We start from the raw sequence: 15,645 nt of genomic DNA on the forward strand, positions 1-15,645 counted from the left end.
ACTATAGAAAAGGAACAATCAACAAATAGGAAAGAATTTTTAGGAAAAAAAATGGATTTGTTGAACACCAACTTGGTATTCTAGAAAGTGAAATTTCTTAGAATGTAGAAAATAAAATAAAAATCTGGAAAATATGAAGGGGAAAAAATTGAGGCATGGAGGATAGACCCAGGAAATTCAAGTTCCAGAACACAATTCTATTGAGTCAAAGACACATGTAAGCCATACGGGATTAGACAGAAAACAGAAAAATACCCATGCCTAAATATATCCTAGTAAAATTTCAGAACTTCAAGGATAAAAAGAATATCTTAAAAGATTCAGCAATACATACATAATAAAATCAAATCAAATAAACACACAGCCGATTAGTTACATTGGAATGAGTACCAGATTGATATCAAACTTCTCATCAGCAGTCCTGTATGCTAAAAGACAACTGAATACTACATTCAAATTCTGGGGGGGTGAAAAAAAAATTCTGGGGGAAAATGATTGTCAACTTGAAAACTATATCTAGCCAACTAATAGGTAAGTAGGAGGGCAAAACGTAGACATATTTGGATATGTTAGAATCAGAAAGCTTATCAGTGCTCATGTATCCTTTAAAAAAAGTTACTTCGATGAAATGAAAAAAACAATACAAGAAAGAGGACACCATGAGTTATAAGAGCAGTGAAAGAGGTGAAAATTTCAAGAAATAAAGGTGTAAGTATAGTTCATAAAATTCATGCTAATCACTAGGAGAACAAAAACCTGTTGACAGCATTGCCTCTGATAATTGGAAGCGAGTAGGAAGATCTTTTACTTTGTATTTTATACACATCTCTATTTCTGCATTTATTGTTGTTTTGAATATAATTACTTACAACAAAAAATTAATAAACCTTTGAAAAGGCTCTCCCCTCTCCCCCCCCCCAAAAAAAATCTAGCAGTACTTATTTTCTAAACATGTTGTCAAATTCCTCCTCAGGACATTTAATATGAGAAACTAGTCCATTTAGTTTAGGGTGGTGTTGGAAGAAGTATGGACTCCTGCTGTTAAGAAGGGTTTACAAATAAAACATTTCAGAAAAATCTTTTATCATTTCAGCACACATGCAAAGAATAGTAAGATGTAGACATAAAAATATGACTTTTATTTCTTCACAATAACCTGAAAGTGGATTTTACAAGTTATAACAAAGAATACATTCTCTTTACTTCAAAAGATTGTTGTCTAATGGTCTACAGCAGAACTGTCCAATATGGTAACCACCAGCCACATATGGCTATTAAGACTTGATGTGTGCCTAGTTCGAATTGAGATGTGTTGTGAGGGTAAAATACACATCAGATTTCATATAATAAGTGTGAAAAAAACTAAGATATCTCATTAATAATTTTAAAACTAGTGATTGTATGTTGAAGTGATGTTTTGGATGCACTGAGTTAAACACATTTTATTATTAGAATTAATTTCATCCTTTATTTTTACCTTTTTAAAATGTGGCTATTAGAAAATTTAAAATTCCGTATGTGGCTCTCATTTGTGGCTTGTATTATATTTCTATTAGACAGCTCTGGTATAAAGCACCAAATGTCACACACATCCATTATTGCTCAAATGGGGTTTCTGTAAAGAGGGTTTTAAAACAGAAAACTAATATTTTGAATTTCACTTACCAAGAAAGAATCAATTCCAACAGTATTAGAACAAGATAGAAAACAGAAAGTTCGGAGACTAGGTAACAGGACCGGAAGAAGAAATGCCAGTTCTAACATAAAAAATGGTTTTTTGGTTGAATGACTTCCAGTAAAATGTTTACCTCTAATGCCTGTGCTCTTCTAATGCAACAAATCATTCTTTTTATCATCACATTCTCTTAATACTTTCTTTATGCAATGCCACTCCAGTTAGGAACATTCTAGTTATAACTCTTCCTTTGAACTTTCCTACTGAACTTTCCATTGCTGATATTTTCTATGGTAGGAAATGTCCCTACATTGATGTGGTAATTATTGCATTATTCTAATTCTGTTCAAAGTCCTTTATAATGGTTCAGTTGTGGGGAATACATTTCAGAGCAAAGCTTATCCTAACCCTAGCAATTTTCTTTCTAACAATATTTCTCATCATGTCAACTGGACAGATCTTTTCTGACCCATCTGGAAAAGTCACTTTTATTAGTGGAGAATGTATTTTCATGCTCTCCTATTGAAGTTGGATGATTAACATACTTCCTGAGAAATGTTACAGTACATTTGTTCTCTCTGCTTTATCACTATAGCTCATTTGTCACTCGTGAATTTTCATTTGTCACATGTGAATACTGCCATGAAGTATGCAAAACAATTACATCATTTATCAACAGAGTAGTTCTGTGGAAGGTAAAAGAAACAACTAATTTGGAAGTGAGAGCTGCTTTTACAATAATCAAAAGGTGGTAGAAGGAAGAGAAATGGGGGATGTTAAAGAAATCTCTCAGAACCAATAGGAAGTCGACATCCTTTTAGCCACTTACAGTAATAAAAGATGATATGAGGAAAAGGTTGTGAAAGCTTTTACTTTTACATTCTATCAACCCATGAGAGATTGTTTTTGGGGCCAAATACCTTAATAATTGCATTAGGGATGGGCAATTCAGCATCCAGACCAGGAGTTAGCAAATAGTGGGTCTTCCATAGATGTTTGTTGAATGAGTGAGAAAATCCATGACATGTGGTTCCGTTTATACTTGTATTTTGAAGTGTCGTCACTTATTAGCATAAGATATTGTGGCTTCCTTAAACTTATATAGCTGGCTGTTTATGGAAACCGAAATTTGTCTACTGTTCTTGCTGCTATAGATGTTTTTCCTTCTTTCCAACTGAGAATGTAGCCAGATATTGCATTTCTTTGCCTGTGTGCCTCTTGTGTTCCAGCAGAAAGCAGCAATTGTTAGGCAAGAGAAGACAACTCCTTTTCAGGCTTTTGTTTGCAATAGCCTTGGCTCAATGAGAATTATGTGGAAAGTGAGGATATTTGAGGTAAGTGCTTGAAGTTTTACAAGTGGAAGCTGTGGGATCTAAGGAGAGAGGAAGATTCCTGAAACTAAGAGATGGAGTAGGGTTCTGGGTGTTTTTCTGTGTTGGTCAAAGATCCCAGCACTGCTTACGTATCACCCCAAGTAGGGGGCTGGACAATGCCAGGCTGGTGAACTTCAAGTGTGTGTGGCCTTGGGAACCATGGCACGGATGTCCTCTGCCTACCTTCAGAATACCACGTGGGAATGGATAGTAAGCTGATTGGAGACCAGAGTGGACTAGTGGACCCTTATCTGACTCTTTCTCAAAGGTACATTCTAGGATCTTTAGTAGAACCTGAGGAGGTGAAGAATACTACCAATGAATGAGATTGAACTTCATACCAACTAGATGGTTAGAAGCTCAGCGCAGAATAAAATTCCTTAGAATAAATATAAGGCTCACTACAATGGTACCATTCATGGAAGTGCTTGCTTGGGAAAAAAAAAATTGTTCACAGGCCACAAGAACTAAATATGATTTCTATGTTCATCTAGTCCAGATTCTTCATTTCAAGATAATGAAAACAAGGTTTAAGATTTGAAAAAATTTGTTCCAACTTGGCCTAAAGCCAGCACAAAACTGAGGCAGTGGGTCATCATCCTTCAGTGTGCCTGTCTATCTACCTCACCACTTGAGAAGTTCAGATCTATTTGTAGCAATTAAAATACATTACCATTTCATCCATGAACCTGAAGAGGCCGTGTCAAAATAAAATCTCTCAATTTTAAAATGAAACTAAAAATTGGAACTTTAAAAATATCGAGCTCTGATAGTTGAAGTTAAAAAAAAAAAGAACCATGGTTACGTGGATTTTCTAGTTATTCCCTATTACAGAAATTGTGGGGAAAATGACCTGAGCTAAAACTAAAGTAGTTGATATTACAGTTTCTGAGAATTAAATACCTCTTTCTATGGCATTTTCCATATAGACATATATTTTCAATATAGACATATGTGTGTTAGTAAAAAGACCCACAGAAATCTGTTAGATATCAAACAATGGATAGGAGCTTCTTTTCAGGAATTTATGTATTAAACCTACTTAATAGTTGAAGAAAAGGTTTATTAAACCTTCTGATTGGGTCTTATTTCTTAAGACTCGCCCTATATAATACTACTTCTAGTCTAATTTCCCTCCATTATCCAGTCTTCTTTAATCTATGTCTTTGTCACACCTGTAACCTTTTGCTCTTTGCAGGCAAAAGGCTGATTGGAGTGTGACTTCTCATTTCTCTCTGGACAACTATGCCAGACGATACAACTGTCCTTTGCAGAGAGCTTCTTTCTAGGCTAATGAGAAGCCTACACTATGACAAGGAGACCTAACTGAGCAACCGGGGTGTTCATTCATCTGTTAGTCCAGCAGCTGTCCCTGGGTCACTGTGATTTCCTGCTCTAGGCAGCTTCAGAAGGAAGGGTGTGGGCAGGGCGATGCCCACATGGTGAAAGTGTCCTTTGCATGCTGTGTCACTGAGAGATGCTGCATCACAAGAGGTTGGCCTGGCATATCTGCCCTTCTTCAGCTGTCTGTTTAGATGGTCCCATAAGAGTTGTTCCGCCAACAGGGCCCATGGCGGATGAGAGTAAATAGCAGCACCATTAGGACACCAGACACCAGGCAAAACGCAATGGCAAGGAGGATCCTTAGAACTGTGGGAAAATGGGAAGAGCAGTAAGGAAACATTAATGGATTAGAAAAATATAAATCTCACCAATCCATGTTGATTTCTGCCTTAATTGTAAATTTCAGCGGCATTTCTGAAGGAGCCTTGAAATAAGCATAATGTGGTGAAAATAGCACTGGACTAACAGTCAGGGCACAACCTAGTTCATGGTCCAGCATGACCTTTGACCTTTGGGCCTCAGCTCCTCCACTGCAAAGGGAGGGTAATTGACTGACGTATTTCTAAGGTCCTCTTCCAGCACTAACTTCATACATTTTTCTACAATTAAAATTACTAGTTGTTCATGGTCTCATGGTCAAAGGAATTTAATACTGTACTGCAATCATTAATTGGTTCTAAAAGAAATGGGATATTATCTTTTAGTCATTGAATTTGATTTTCGGTATCTTTTAGAGACGAAACCTTGAGGACATGTTGACTATGGCAAGCATTTTTAGGATAACTGTGTACTAGTGCTAATCTGTACCTTTATTTACATCTATCCCTTTGACAGCTGACCAGTCATGATGCAGATATATGGGGTCACTTTTAATGAGATGCTATTCATTATTTCATTGGAAACGTTACACCCCCCCACACACACCCTAGTCCGCTATAATATACACATCATAAACATCAGTTTGCACCATCTCTAAATGTATGTGTGGTTTTCACTGTGAAAATATGGGCTTGCTTGTTGGAGTAAACAATGGGAGAGCAAACATCTTTCTGATCTTGGCAGCTCTGTCTATAGAACCCAAGGGCTCCATGGAACACAGCTGAAAATCACTTACTTAGCCTAACCTTCTCCTTGTAGAGATGAGAAAAATAGATAATTTGGCTAAGATTAAGAAGATAATTATATTTGTTGGAATACATGGGATCTTATCAGTCGTATGATTTAAAAGCCATCTATTCACGAATGACCTCCAAATTCAAATCCTCCCCAAACTCAAGACCCATATATCCAACTGCATACTCAACATATTCCTCTGGACACCTAATAAGCATCCCAAAACTGAACTACCAATCCCCGTGCCATCTACCGCCACCAAATCTGTTCTTCATACAGCCTCCCCCATCTTACTTGAAATTTCATCTAGTGTCCCAGCCCAAAATTCTTAGAGTCTGCCTTGACTTCTCTCTTTCTCTCACATTCTATACTCCATCTGTCAGGAAATCCTGTTGGTTCTATCAAAAACTATATCCATAAACCAATGATTTCTCCCCTTCTCTGCCACCACTCTGTTTTGAACCACCGTCTTTTGCCGGGATTACTATAATGCCCTCCTGACTTGCTCCCTAGCTTCTATCCTTTCTCCCTTCAACCTGTTTTTAACACAACAGCCCAATGACTTCAAATCAAATCATAGCACTCCTCTACTTAAAACAATGTCTGCCATGAATGCTCATCTCACTTGGAATGAAAGCCAAAGCCCTGATGATGATAGTTTATGAGATTCTTCATCACCTAACCTTATTAACCTCTTGGATTTCCGCTCCTACCCCTCTCCCTTCAATTACCCTCTTTTGGCCACACAGGCCTTCTTGTTCCTCAGACATGCCACGCACACCCCCACCCCTTAGTGTCTTTGATATATTGTTACGATTGCCTGGATTCTCTTCTTACACCTCTCTGCATCAGGCAACTCCATCACCTTCTTTGCTCATATTTTAACTTCTCGTTTAGGACTTTCTATTTAAAGGTGCAACCTATATGCCTTCTCCCCACATCCATTTCCAGCTTCGTGCTTGTGATCTTCACCTTCCAAAGTACTTATTTTTTATTTTCATTATTTATTATTCATCCCTCTCTCCCTCTAAAAGGATATCATCTTCATGAAGGCAGAAACCTTTGTCTTCTTTTTTGTTCATGAATGTGTTCCAAGCTCTTAGAATAATACTTGCCTCTGCTACATAGCACATACTCAATAAATATTTGTGGAAATAATTAATGATCTAGAACTCCTAGGTTCCCAACCCTTAGTCCAATGCTTTTCTCTTGATGTCAGGATGCCTCTTAGCATAGTGAGAAGTATCTATTAATACAATTAGATACCGGTGGATGGATGCCATTAGTACCGAGGACGAAGTTAATGTTAAGTTGGATAGAGCCAAACAGAATTGAAGAAGGAAGAAAAGGATTAAATGGAAATGAGGGAGGAGGTCAGAGATTAATGATTCTTAAAAATTAATGTCTTTCTGTATTTGGAAATTAATTTTCAATTATTTTTATTGGCTATGTTGTCATGGTGGTCCCATGGAATATGCTTTCCCTCTCTTTTTTCTTCCTTCATTTCTTCCTAGGCATGTAGTGAACACTGAACACCATATGCCATGCCAACTGTATGTTGGGTTCTGGGGTTCCATGATCCCTGCTCAGGAGGAGGCCATTATCTAATGGGAGAACCACAAAGACAGTTATGAGGTAATGTGATAAATAGTAAGATAGAGGTGTAAAAGATATGCCATTAAAACAGAGAGAAATTTGCAATAACACAAAGTATTCTATTCAGAGGGGGAAAAGTTTGGAAAGCTCAGAGAAAATGATAAGATTTGAGGTGATCTTTGAGGTATTTAAGATTTTGCCGTGAGACAGAATGAGTAGCACAATAACTTGTTTGGGAAATAATAAGCTGTTGCATGCACCTGGAGTATAGGTTATGATAAGCTGAGACCAGACAAGTAAGTTTAGATTCAAGTTTTAGAAGGTCTGGTTGCCTTGGGGCAAATGGAAATCATCAGCAATCATTACACATGGAGTGACATGGCCCAATTTGTGTTTTTTAAAAAAACTCCAAAACTGTGGGAAAAGATAAGATGATGGAAACATTAGAGGCCTAACTGAGAGTTATTAAAATGCCCTGACAAGATACTGAGTGCTCAGCACTGGAGCTGTGATCCCGCGAGTGCAGATGAGGGAATTCAAGAGCTAGTCCTGAAGTAGAATTGGCAGGTTTTGTGATGAACTAAATATAGTGGTAAAGAAGTTGTGGTGAAGGTCACCCCATGGGTTCTACCTTTGGTGAATGAGAAGATGACTAGGCTGTGATTGAGACTGGAAGCACATTTAAAAGGATGAGTTTGGAGTAGAGGAGGTAATAAGTTTTGTTTCAAATGTAGGATTGATTGAGATAGGTTATTACCCTGATATTGATAATCAGTAGGCAGCTGGAGAAAACAGGTATAGAATTCTGTATGAATTCTATATTCCACATTCTTTAGATGTGGAAATAAGGACTTTAGATGTAGAACATGGAAGCTTGGGTAGTGTTGGCTCATGGGGAATGTGGAATGAGGGAACCAAGGACAGGGCCCTGGGATATGATCATTCAGGAGGTTAGGGAAGGTGTCAATCCTAGAGGAAGTGAACAAGGAGTCTGAGAGCAAAGAGAAGATTTGGGAGAGATTCTCTCTCTTTCTCTCTCTCTCTGTCTCTCATGTTTATTTTTTTTTAAATAATATGCTCCTTTGTACTATAAAGAATTTTGTGAGTTTGACAGAGTGATGTTCTAGAATTTGAGAAAAGAGAGTAATCAATTGTATCTTCCTGCAAAGAGGTCTAGTGCAGATAATGACTGAAAAGCTGTCCTATTACACGGGAACAGATAAAAGCTGCTCAAGGCAGTATGAATTAATTGGTACAACTTTTGTGAAAACGATTTTGGCAATATGTATCAAAAACCTCTTCCTCTTGCCATTAACCCTGAAGTCCTGTCTACTCTCTCTTTCCCCCCTTTGAATAAGTCTGCCTTTCTCCTTCACTCACCCTAGTCCTTGGAGGATTGCAGCAGCCTCTCAACTGTTCTCCCCTCCCGCAATCCCATTCCTCTCCAATCTGTTCTCTCCTCTGAAGCCAAAAGATCTTTCTAAAACAAGAAGCCAGTCACATCTGTGCTCTGCCTACAAACTTTTAACGGTCAGAGCTACTCAACCTGACCTATGAGACACTTAATGCCTGCCTCTCCAGCCTTTTCACACTCTCACCAGACATACTTTTTCCAAACCTAAACTGTCCCATGCTGTCTTTAGACTCTTGGCTTTTATACATTGTCTCCCTTTTTCTATAAACATTCTCCTCTCTCCCTATCTCCATTCACCTGGTGAATTCCTTCTCTCTTTTCGGTTTTGGTTTGAGCATCACCCCCTTTGAAAAGCCTCCTCTGACCCCTTAGACTCAGGCTAATTTCCTCTGCTATATTGTTCTTGTAGTTACCTCTGTGTCCTTCATTATAGTACTCACCATACTTAACAGTTAAGGCTTGTTTCATTCTCTGTAGCCCTCTCCTCCTTACCTGCCTCCCCACCTTCCTGCCAAGTAACACAGTATGGAACTTAGACTTATCATGAATTTCCCAGCAACGGCTCTGGTTAATTTAATTGATATGAAAATGAAATTAATTGGGCCTAGTACCACTAGCTGAAAACACTGCTTATAGATATGGTTAGGATTTCATGGGTGGAAATGTCCTAAGGAGTAGGGTTGACAGGCATTCTGCATCTACATGTCCTTATTTAATGATTTTGTCCTGCTTCCTGTCTTGACTTTCTCGGGACACCGTCAATGTCCTTAATTCAGCCTTTTTTTCCTCAATAGATTATAAAAATTCAGCAGTTAGAGCTATTAATCAAATTTATCTGGACATTCTGTACTTTTATTTGCTAAATGTGGTTGCCCTACTAAGGAGTCATTCAACCCCCTACAGCCTTCCACACTTCACTCTGCCCTTATAGTGTCTCTGCCAAACAAGTGATCACCTAGGCCAGAGGACACTTCCGGCCCCAGAAATTTCTTAACACTGAACACCAGCTGCCTTCCCCTGCTGCCCTAGCACCACTCTCTGAGATTGTATAGAACACATATTCATTCTTTTTTTTTAAAGTACAAATATTGAATTCACTTTGATGAAGACCACCTCATGTTATAGACTCTTAATGAGCTTTCTGTGAGCTAAAACCAGTTGTGTGCTAACTACTCGATCCAATAAATCAAAAATCAAACCATAGAACTCTGATTTGTGGCATATGCTGATTTCTGTGGTGAAACTCCTCCAGCCATGACACCATGACCAATTTCAAACTGCCAAAAGGACGTCATTGAATTCAGAGTTGGGAAGCCACACACACATTCCACTCTTGAGGTCTTCTCGAGCTGGCTCCAGCACACCAGTCCCTACGTTTTCTTTTTATTAACATACTTGGCTACATAATTATATTTCACTTTCTTTGGGTCTTGAATTGTTGATAGTGGTGTTTTGAGGAAAAGATTTATACAAACATATTACAGGTAGATTTGATAAGAAGTGATGGATGAAGGAGAGGGTGGGATCAAACATAACTCCCAGGTTACTAGGTATTGCTGCTTATCAATTTAGAAAGAGTAGGTTTAGGGAGGAAAGGTAACTAATTTATACACTCATTGAACAAATATTCATTGAGCACCAAACCATGCCAGGTACAGACACTTCTAGGAGCCGAGGACAGATATAGCAGAGAATACAACACATAGAATCCTTGCTCTTGTGGAGATGACATTTTATTGCATTAGAATTGGCCCCTTGAAGGGAACCTGTGGGAATCTCTTTGAACCTTGAATCTTCTGCAGACTAACTCCCCTATCCGTCCAGCTTCAAGCCGCTAGGATATTTGATAAATGTCTTCCTAGTACCTTGTACCACACTATTAGAAACCTCCTTCCAAACTGATTGCAGATGGTTCAGTTGTCACCTCCCACAGGAAGCCTTCCCTGATATGCCTTACTACCTCCTTCCCTCCGAGTCCTGTTAACTCTTGTCCCACAGCAACCCTGTAGTCATAAGACATAAACCTTTGTTATTCTCTGTAATATGTATCTCTTTAATACCCCACTAAATTTTAAATTTCCCAATGGTGTTTCCTTAGCAAGTTTTACCTTAGATAAAGCAGAGCCATCTGAAGTAGTAAAGTCCAAACTAAATACATTTTTAATGTAAAATGCTAACTTAAGCCAGTCAAATCCTTTTACTTTATATTTTTCCTCCTGTTACATTAAAATAAAACCCCAAAACAAAAATAGAGTCCCGAAAATCTGTCCTTCATGAATTTTATTATAAACACACACACACACACACACATTTTAAAATTCATTGTAAAAAAAGTAATGGTTTTGAACTTCCTAATTATGACTTTATTCACTATTTTACATTTGGCTCACTTCTGGAGGAAATTTAACATACATGGAGGACAAAGAATAATTAGATGATGGCCTCAAGGCCACATATTTACTTGGGAAAGAAATAATGCAAATAAACATATCAATCGATGTCTTGTGTCAGTCATCCCATGACCAACTAAGAAAAGGAATTGGTCTTGCTCTAGACTCTGGCATCCAGTAGAAACCATCTCTAGAAACCATTTCATCTTTAGTCGTAATGGTAAATAGCATATTGTTCTCCTGATGTGTTGTATCTGCCACCTGGTAAATTTACAGGATTCTAAAGAGTTGTCATTTGAACATGATTTCTTCTTACATAGTGAGTAGTTTCAGCAGAACCTGTAAGTGCTTCAGTTTTTCTGAAGATACCAGAACCAAAGCCTTATGCATTGCTTTTGTCCTCAGAACAGCCCCACTCTCAACATTCCAATAAGTTTTGATCTTGGAGGCATTCAGGACATTCTTACATTTGTAATTTTGTTCCAGTTTCATATGTGTCATCATACTGCCTCTCTTAAATCAATCTCACCTTTAACATCTCTTACCATTGGAGCTTCAAGAGAAACTGCTCACGCGGGGCTTTCATCTCTGATGTGTGGTGCCTGAATATCTTGCTCTCGTCATATTACTTATTTGCTATGACGTATATACTTCAAGAGCTGCCATATGAATTATACACAGCTATGTTTTCTGGTAAGTTTGCCTTTGGTTTCTTCAAAAGTAACATGAATTTTCCAGGTCCAAAGGATACAAAGAGTATTTATTTTTCAGCTCTGCCACCCAATACATTTTAACAGAAATATAAAAAGATAGGACGCGTTTCCCAGTTTAGATGATTTCTCCAGATTGCTCCACTGTATCTCATTTCTTTGCTTCTCCTTGTGAGAAGGCTGGCACTAATGGGTAAGTTGGTCCTTTGCCCATTAGCTGAGGATTAAATTCTTCCCTTCTTTGCTCTCACCTAGTTTGTGGATTTTGTTTGAAATTCGTTCCACTTTAGACACTTAAAGAACAGCCTCATTTAATTCTGCTTAAATGAAATCTGGGAGTCTTTAAAGAACAAAAGGTCCTATGTGTTCAATCTCATGGCAGCTCCAAGAGCTTTGATCAAAGTTTTATCTCTGATTATATTTTGGCACTCATGCCTTTTTATAAGTCCAGGTTTATGGCAAGTGGGGGCAGGGCCCATGGGAGAGAGAGGAGCTGCCTGAAATTGGGGTACCCAAAACTTGCAATTATCACCCAAAACCCGTTCCTTTCAAAGCTGGGAGTAACGGCCAAGTCATTCTCACAGCACCCTCCCCCCAACCCCCACAAGAAAGGGTGCTCTGCCCTTTCTGCAGGGTTCTGCATATACCCTAATCCAAAATGTCCTTAGTACCTTGGTGGCTGTTAGTGATCATACACTCCGTGGGCCAGTCTTGGGGAATCACAGAGGCAACCAGCTCAGTAAACTTCATCAGAGGACAGCTGGGGGTGCAGCCTGGCAGTGTGAGGGGATATGGCTCATGCTGAGTCTCATTCCGATAGTACATCTCTACGAAGTACTTCCTGGTGGAAGGTGGGGGAGAGATCTCTGTCAGTTCTGTGTTGCTGAACTGCCACTAAATTTCCTTCTACCTGGCCTGTCACCCATTGACTGAAGGACTAGCGGAAGATTTATGGGAAGGAGTTGATTTGAGCCAATTTAGGGGTGGGAATGGGGAGATTGGGGTCAGCAGGCGAGATCCAGGGGGTGAAAGCTGGTTTGTTAGATAGCCAGGGACATAGGAAGAGGGGAACCAGGATACTTAATCAGAGAAGAAGCTGAAAGGCAATGGTTGAAGGAGTTGGAGGTGATTTTATGAGCCTTTCAGTAGGAAGTGGGAGGTAGCTGGGGTTTCTTTCTTCTATTCTCTCCATTTTATTCTTTTCATTTGCTCCTTCTTTTTCTCTCTTTTCCTTTCTCAGTATTTTTAGATCTTCCCCTTGAATGACTCTTTCCTGCCTCTCCTTAACCAGGCCACAAACATGGAACTGAATAATACATAAATATGTGCTTGAATGTATAGCAAAGATTTTATCCAAATTATACCTCAGAAAGATGGGGTGCATGAATATAAGTCCTTACATTCTCTCATATTAACAAGGCCTCTCTTAATACTTTACTTATTTATTTTTTAAAAGTACTTTTTGGGAAAGGTCCACTGGCCTAAACCAATCTCAATAAAACTAGTATGAGGGGCTTGTGGAAGTCATTTGCCAAAGAGGCAGGAGAGAAATTCAAGAAGGATTTAGTGATTTTTCTTGAGGTGGTAAGTAACCTCACAATTGCCACTTTTGGATGTTATAAACAAGTCTTTTAAAATATAACTTTAAAAAGCCATATAAACAGCAGTAACTACAAATATTCACTTATAAGACATTTTTAAAAACTTCCCTAATATTATGTGAATAAGTATTTCCCTAATAGTATGTGGATAATTTTTCCAGTGACAGCATTTTTATTTCAAGATGGTATGGCAAAGATAACTAATCAAGTCCATCAAAATCTGATTCCCTTTCCATAGAATAGAGTTATAGCTGAGAACTGACTACATTTCCCAGAGTCCCTTGAACCTTGGTGGGACCAAGTGACTAATTTTAGCCAGTGGAATGTAAATAGAAGTGATGTGCTGCTTTGGGCTGAGGTGGTTTATACTCCTAAGCAGGTTGCTTTCTCCATCCTCTTGTTCCTTTCTACAAGCTGACTGCAGGTGAGCCTAGCATCTTGCAAATTGAAAGACAGAATCCTGGATCCCTAAATCACTATGTGTGAATCACACCATGGGTGAATCACCTCCAATTGGCCAGGAACATCTGCGTTGAACTGTCAGATGAGTGAGAAAAAAAATCTCCATTGGGTTAAGCCTCTGAGAATTTGAAGTTCATTTCTACAGCAGCCAAAACTATTGTGGTAAACAGTTTTAGTAGATTCAAAATTGGCTCTAGTAGTGAAGACAAGTTATGATGCATACAACAAGTTTGGATAAAATTGTTACACAAAGTGTTAAAGTGGGAAAAAAGTAGTATTTTTAACAGAATTATTTATGATGTACGTGATTTTAAATTTAAGTAACTAACTAAAAATTAAACATTTTAAGAATATATTTGAGCCAAAAATAACATAATAACAAAACCTGGGGTCCAGTGATAATAATTTTGAAAAGTACCTCTTAGACACTTACCCCTCCTCAAGGTACAATTCCATTATGTGGCAGGAAGCATAGGGAGGAAGGATTCCATTGTAAACGTCTAGCGCCATCTGTAGGCCACTCACAGTAGTGTCATGCTACGGAGATTTGAAACAAATCATTTTTGATCTTTTACCTCTCGTTTCAGATTTACATTCAGTAGGTATGTATTAAACACTTGTATGGCACCATGATAGTTTCTGATTTAATTAAATTTCCTATACCAACAATGACTTAAGAAGTAGAGAGGGGAAGAACGAATTTTCGCTGAGCGCCTGCTGTGTGCTAGGCAATGAAGTTTACAAACATATCATTTCTATTTAAAAGATGAAGAAACAAATAGACTCATAGATACAGAAAACAAACCAATGGTTTCTAGATGGGAGGGGGACTGCGGGACTGGGAGAGAAAGATGAAGGGATTAAAAAGTACCAATTGGTAGTTATGGAAGAGTCAAGTGGGTATGAAATACAGTATGGGAAATACCGTCAATAAAATTGTAAAAACTATGTATAGTGTCAGAAGTGTCAGATGGATACTAGACTTTTTGGGGGGGATCACGTCATAAATTATATAAATGCCTAGCCACCATGCGGTACACCTGAAACTAATATAAAATAACATTGAAGGACAAATATAATTTTAAAAATATGTAGTCACGGATGTAAAGTACAGCACAGGGAATATAGCCAATGGTATTGTAATAACGATGTACAGTGTCAGGTGGGTAGTAAACTTGGTGGGGGTGTCACTCTGTGAGGGATGTAAATGTCTAATCACTATGTTGTTTTGTACACCTGAAACTAAAAGGAAAAAACAAAAATGAAGAAACAAACCCAGGGAAATTAAGTAACTTGCTTAATATCATATAATCCAAAAATGGAAGAAAGTTAATTTAATCCAAGTTCGATTTTTGTCCGATGCCTTTTCCCAGTAATATCTTTGTTTTAGCTTATGTCACGGATATTCATTAAATTTCAAAATATTTTGGAACACATTAATGCTAGATTATATTTTTGTATAGATTAATCTGTGGTTTTTAAATTGGGGAAGAATATATGAGGTTATAAATGTTTAGGGAGTATACAATTTGAGGAACTAGAGTGTATAGCTTAAAAATAATTACTAAATGTTTGTCCCAGAGTGGCAGGGAGGTGTGGGGGACTGGATTTTATCCCAGTTTAGTCACTGATCATCTAAATTTAGGAAATCATCAACTTGCATATCTACAAAATGTGTATAACATTTGTTTGCCTAGACTATAGTGCGGTGTTCACCTATTCAAAAGGAGTTGGAACCGATTTACTCGAGAAAAAAATGGAATTACAGATATACGACTTGCCAGAAGTCACACAAGTTAAAACCGGAAACCAGATTAGAAACTAGAAAATCTTGCAGTATTGACTTTTCAGGCCCTCCTCTCTCCAGGAAGCATTACTCCATAAGCTCTTTCTCTAGTCTATACCATTTAGAAACTCTGGCAATCAACAAAGTTCCGTGTATCTTCAATCACCTCTTCCATCTTGCA

The 15,645-nt window shown here is 38.1% G+C and overlaps 1 protein-coding gene across 2 annotated transcripts in view; it reads right to left on the reverse strand.

Annotated features, from left to right (window-relative positions):
• Positions 1 to 779: 779 nt before the first annotated feature.
• The window catches only part of ACP3 (acid phosphatase 3), a 48,015-nt gene continuing 33,149 nt past the window's right edge, over positions 780 to 15,645 (reverse strand). Inside the window, exons 9-11 of one of the 2 annotated variants that reach the window (XM_081071813.1) lie at positions 14,112 to 14,215; positions 12,287 to 12,456; positions 780 to 4,698 (exon numbers count right to left, since the gene is read on the reverse strand). In XM_081071813.1, coding sequence (XP_080927939.1) covers positions 4,580 to 4,698; positions 12,287 to 12,456; positions 14,112 to 14,215 — 393 coding nt within the window. In that variant the 3' untranslated portion in view covers positions 780 to 4,579. Of the gene's footprint in view, positions 4,699 to 11,647; positions 11,867 to 12,286; positions 12,457 to 14,111; positions 14,216 to 15,645 lie in introns of those variants that run through there. The other variant, XM_081071814.1, reaches the window with a different exon arrangement.

Source organism: Rhinolophus hipposideros (assembly GCF_964194185.1).
Source record: "Rhinolophus hipposideros genome assembly, chromosome: 14".
NCBI lineage: Eukaryota > Metazoa > Chordata > Mammalia > Chiroptera > Rhinolophidae > Rhinolophus > Rhinolophus hipposideros.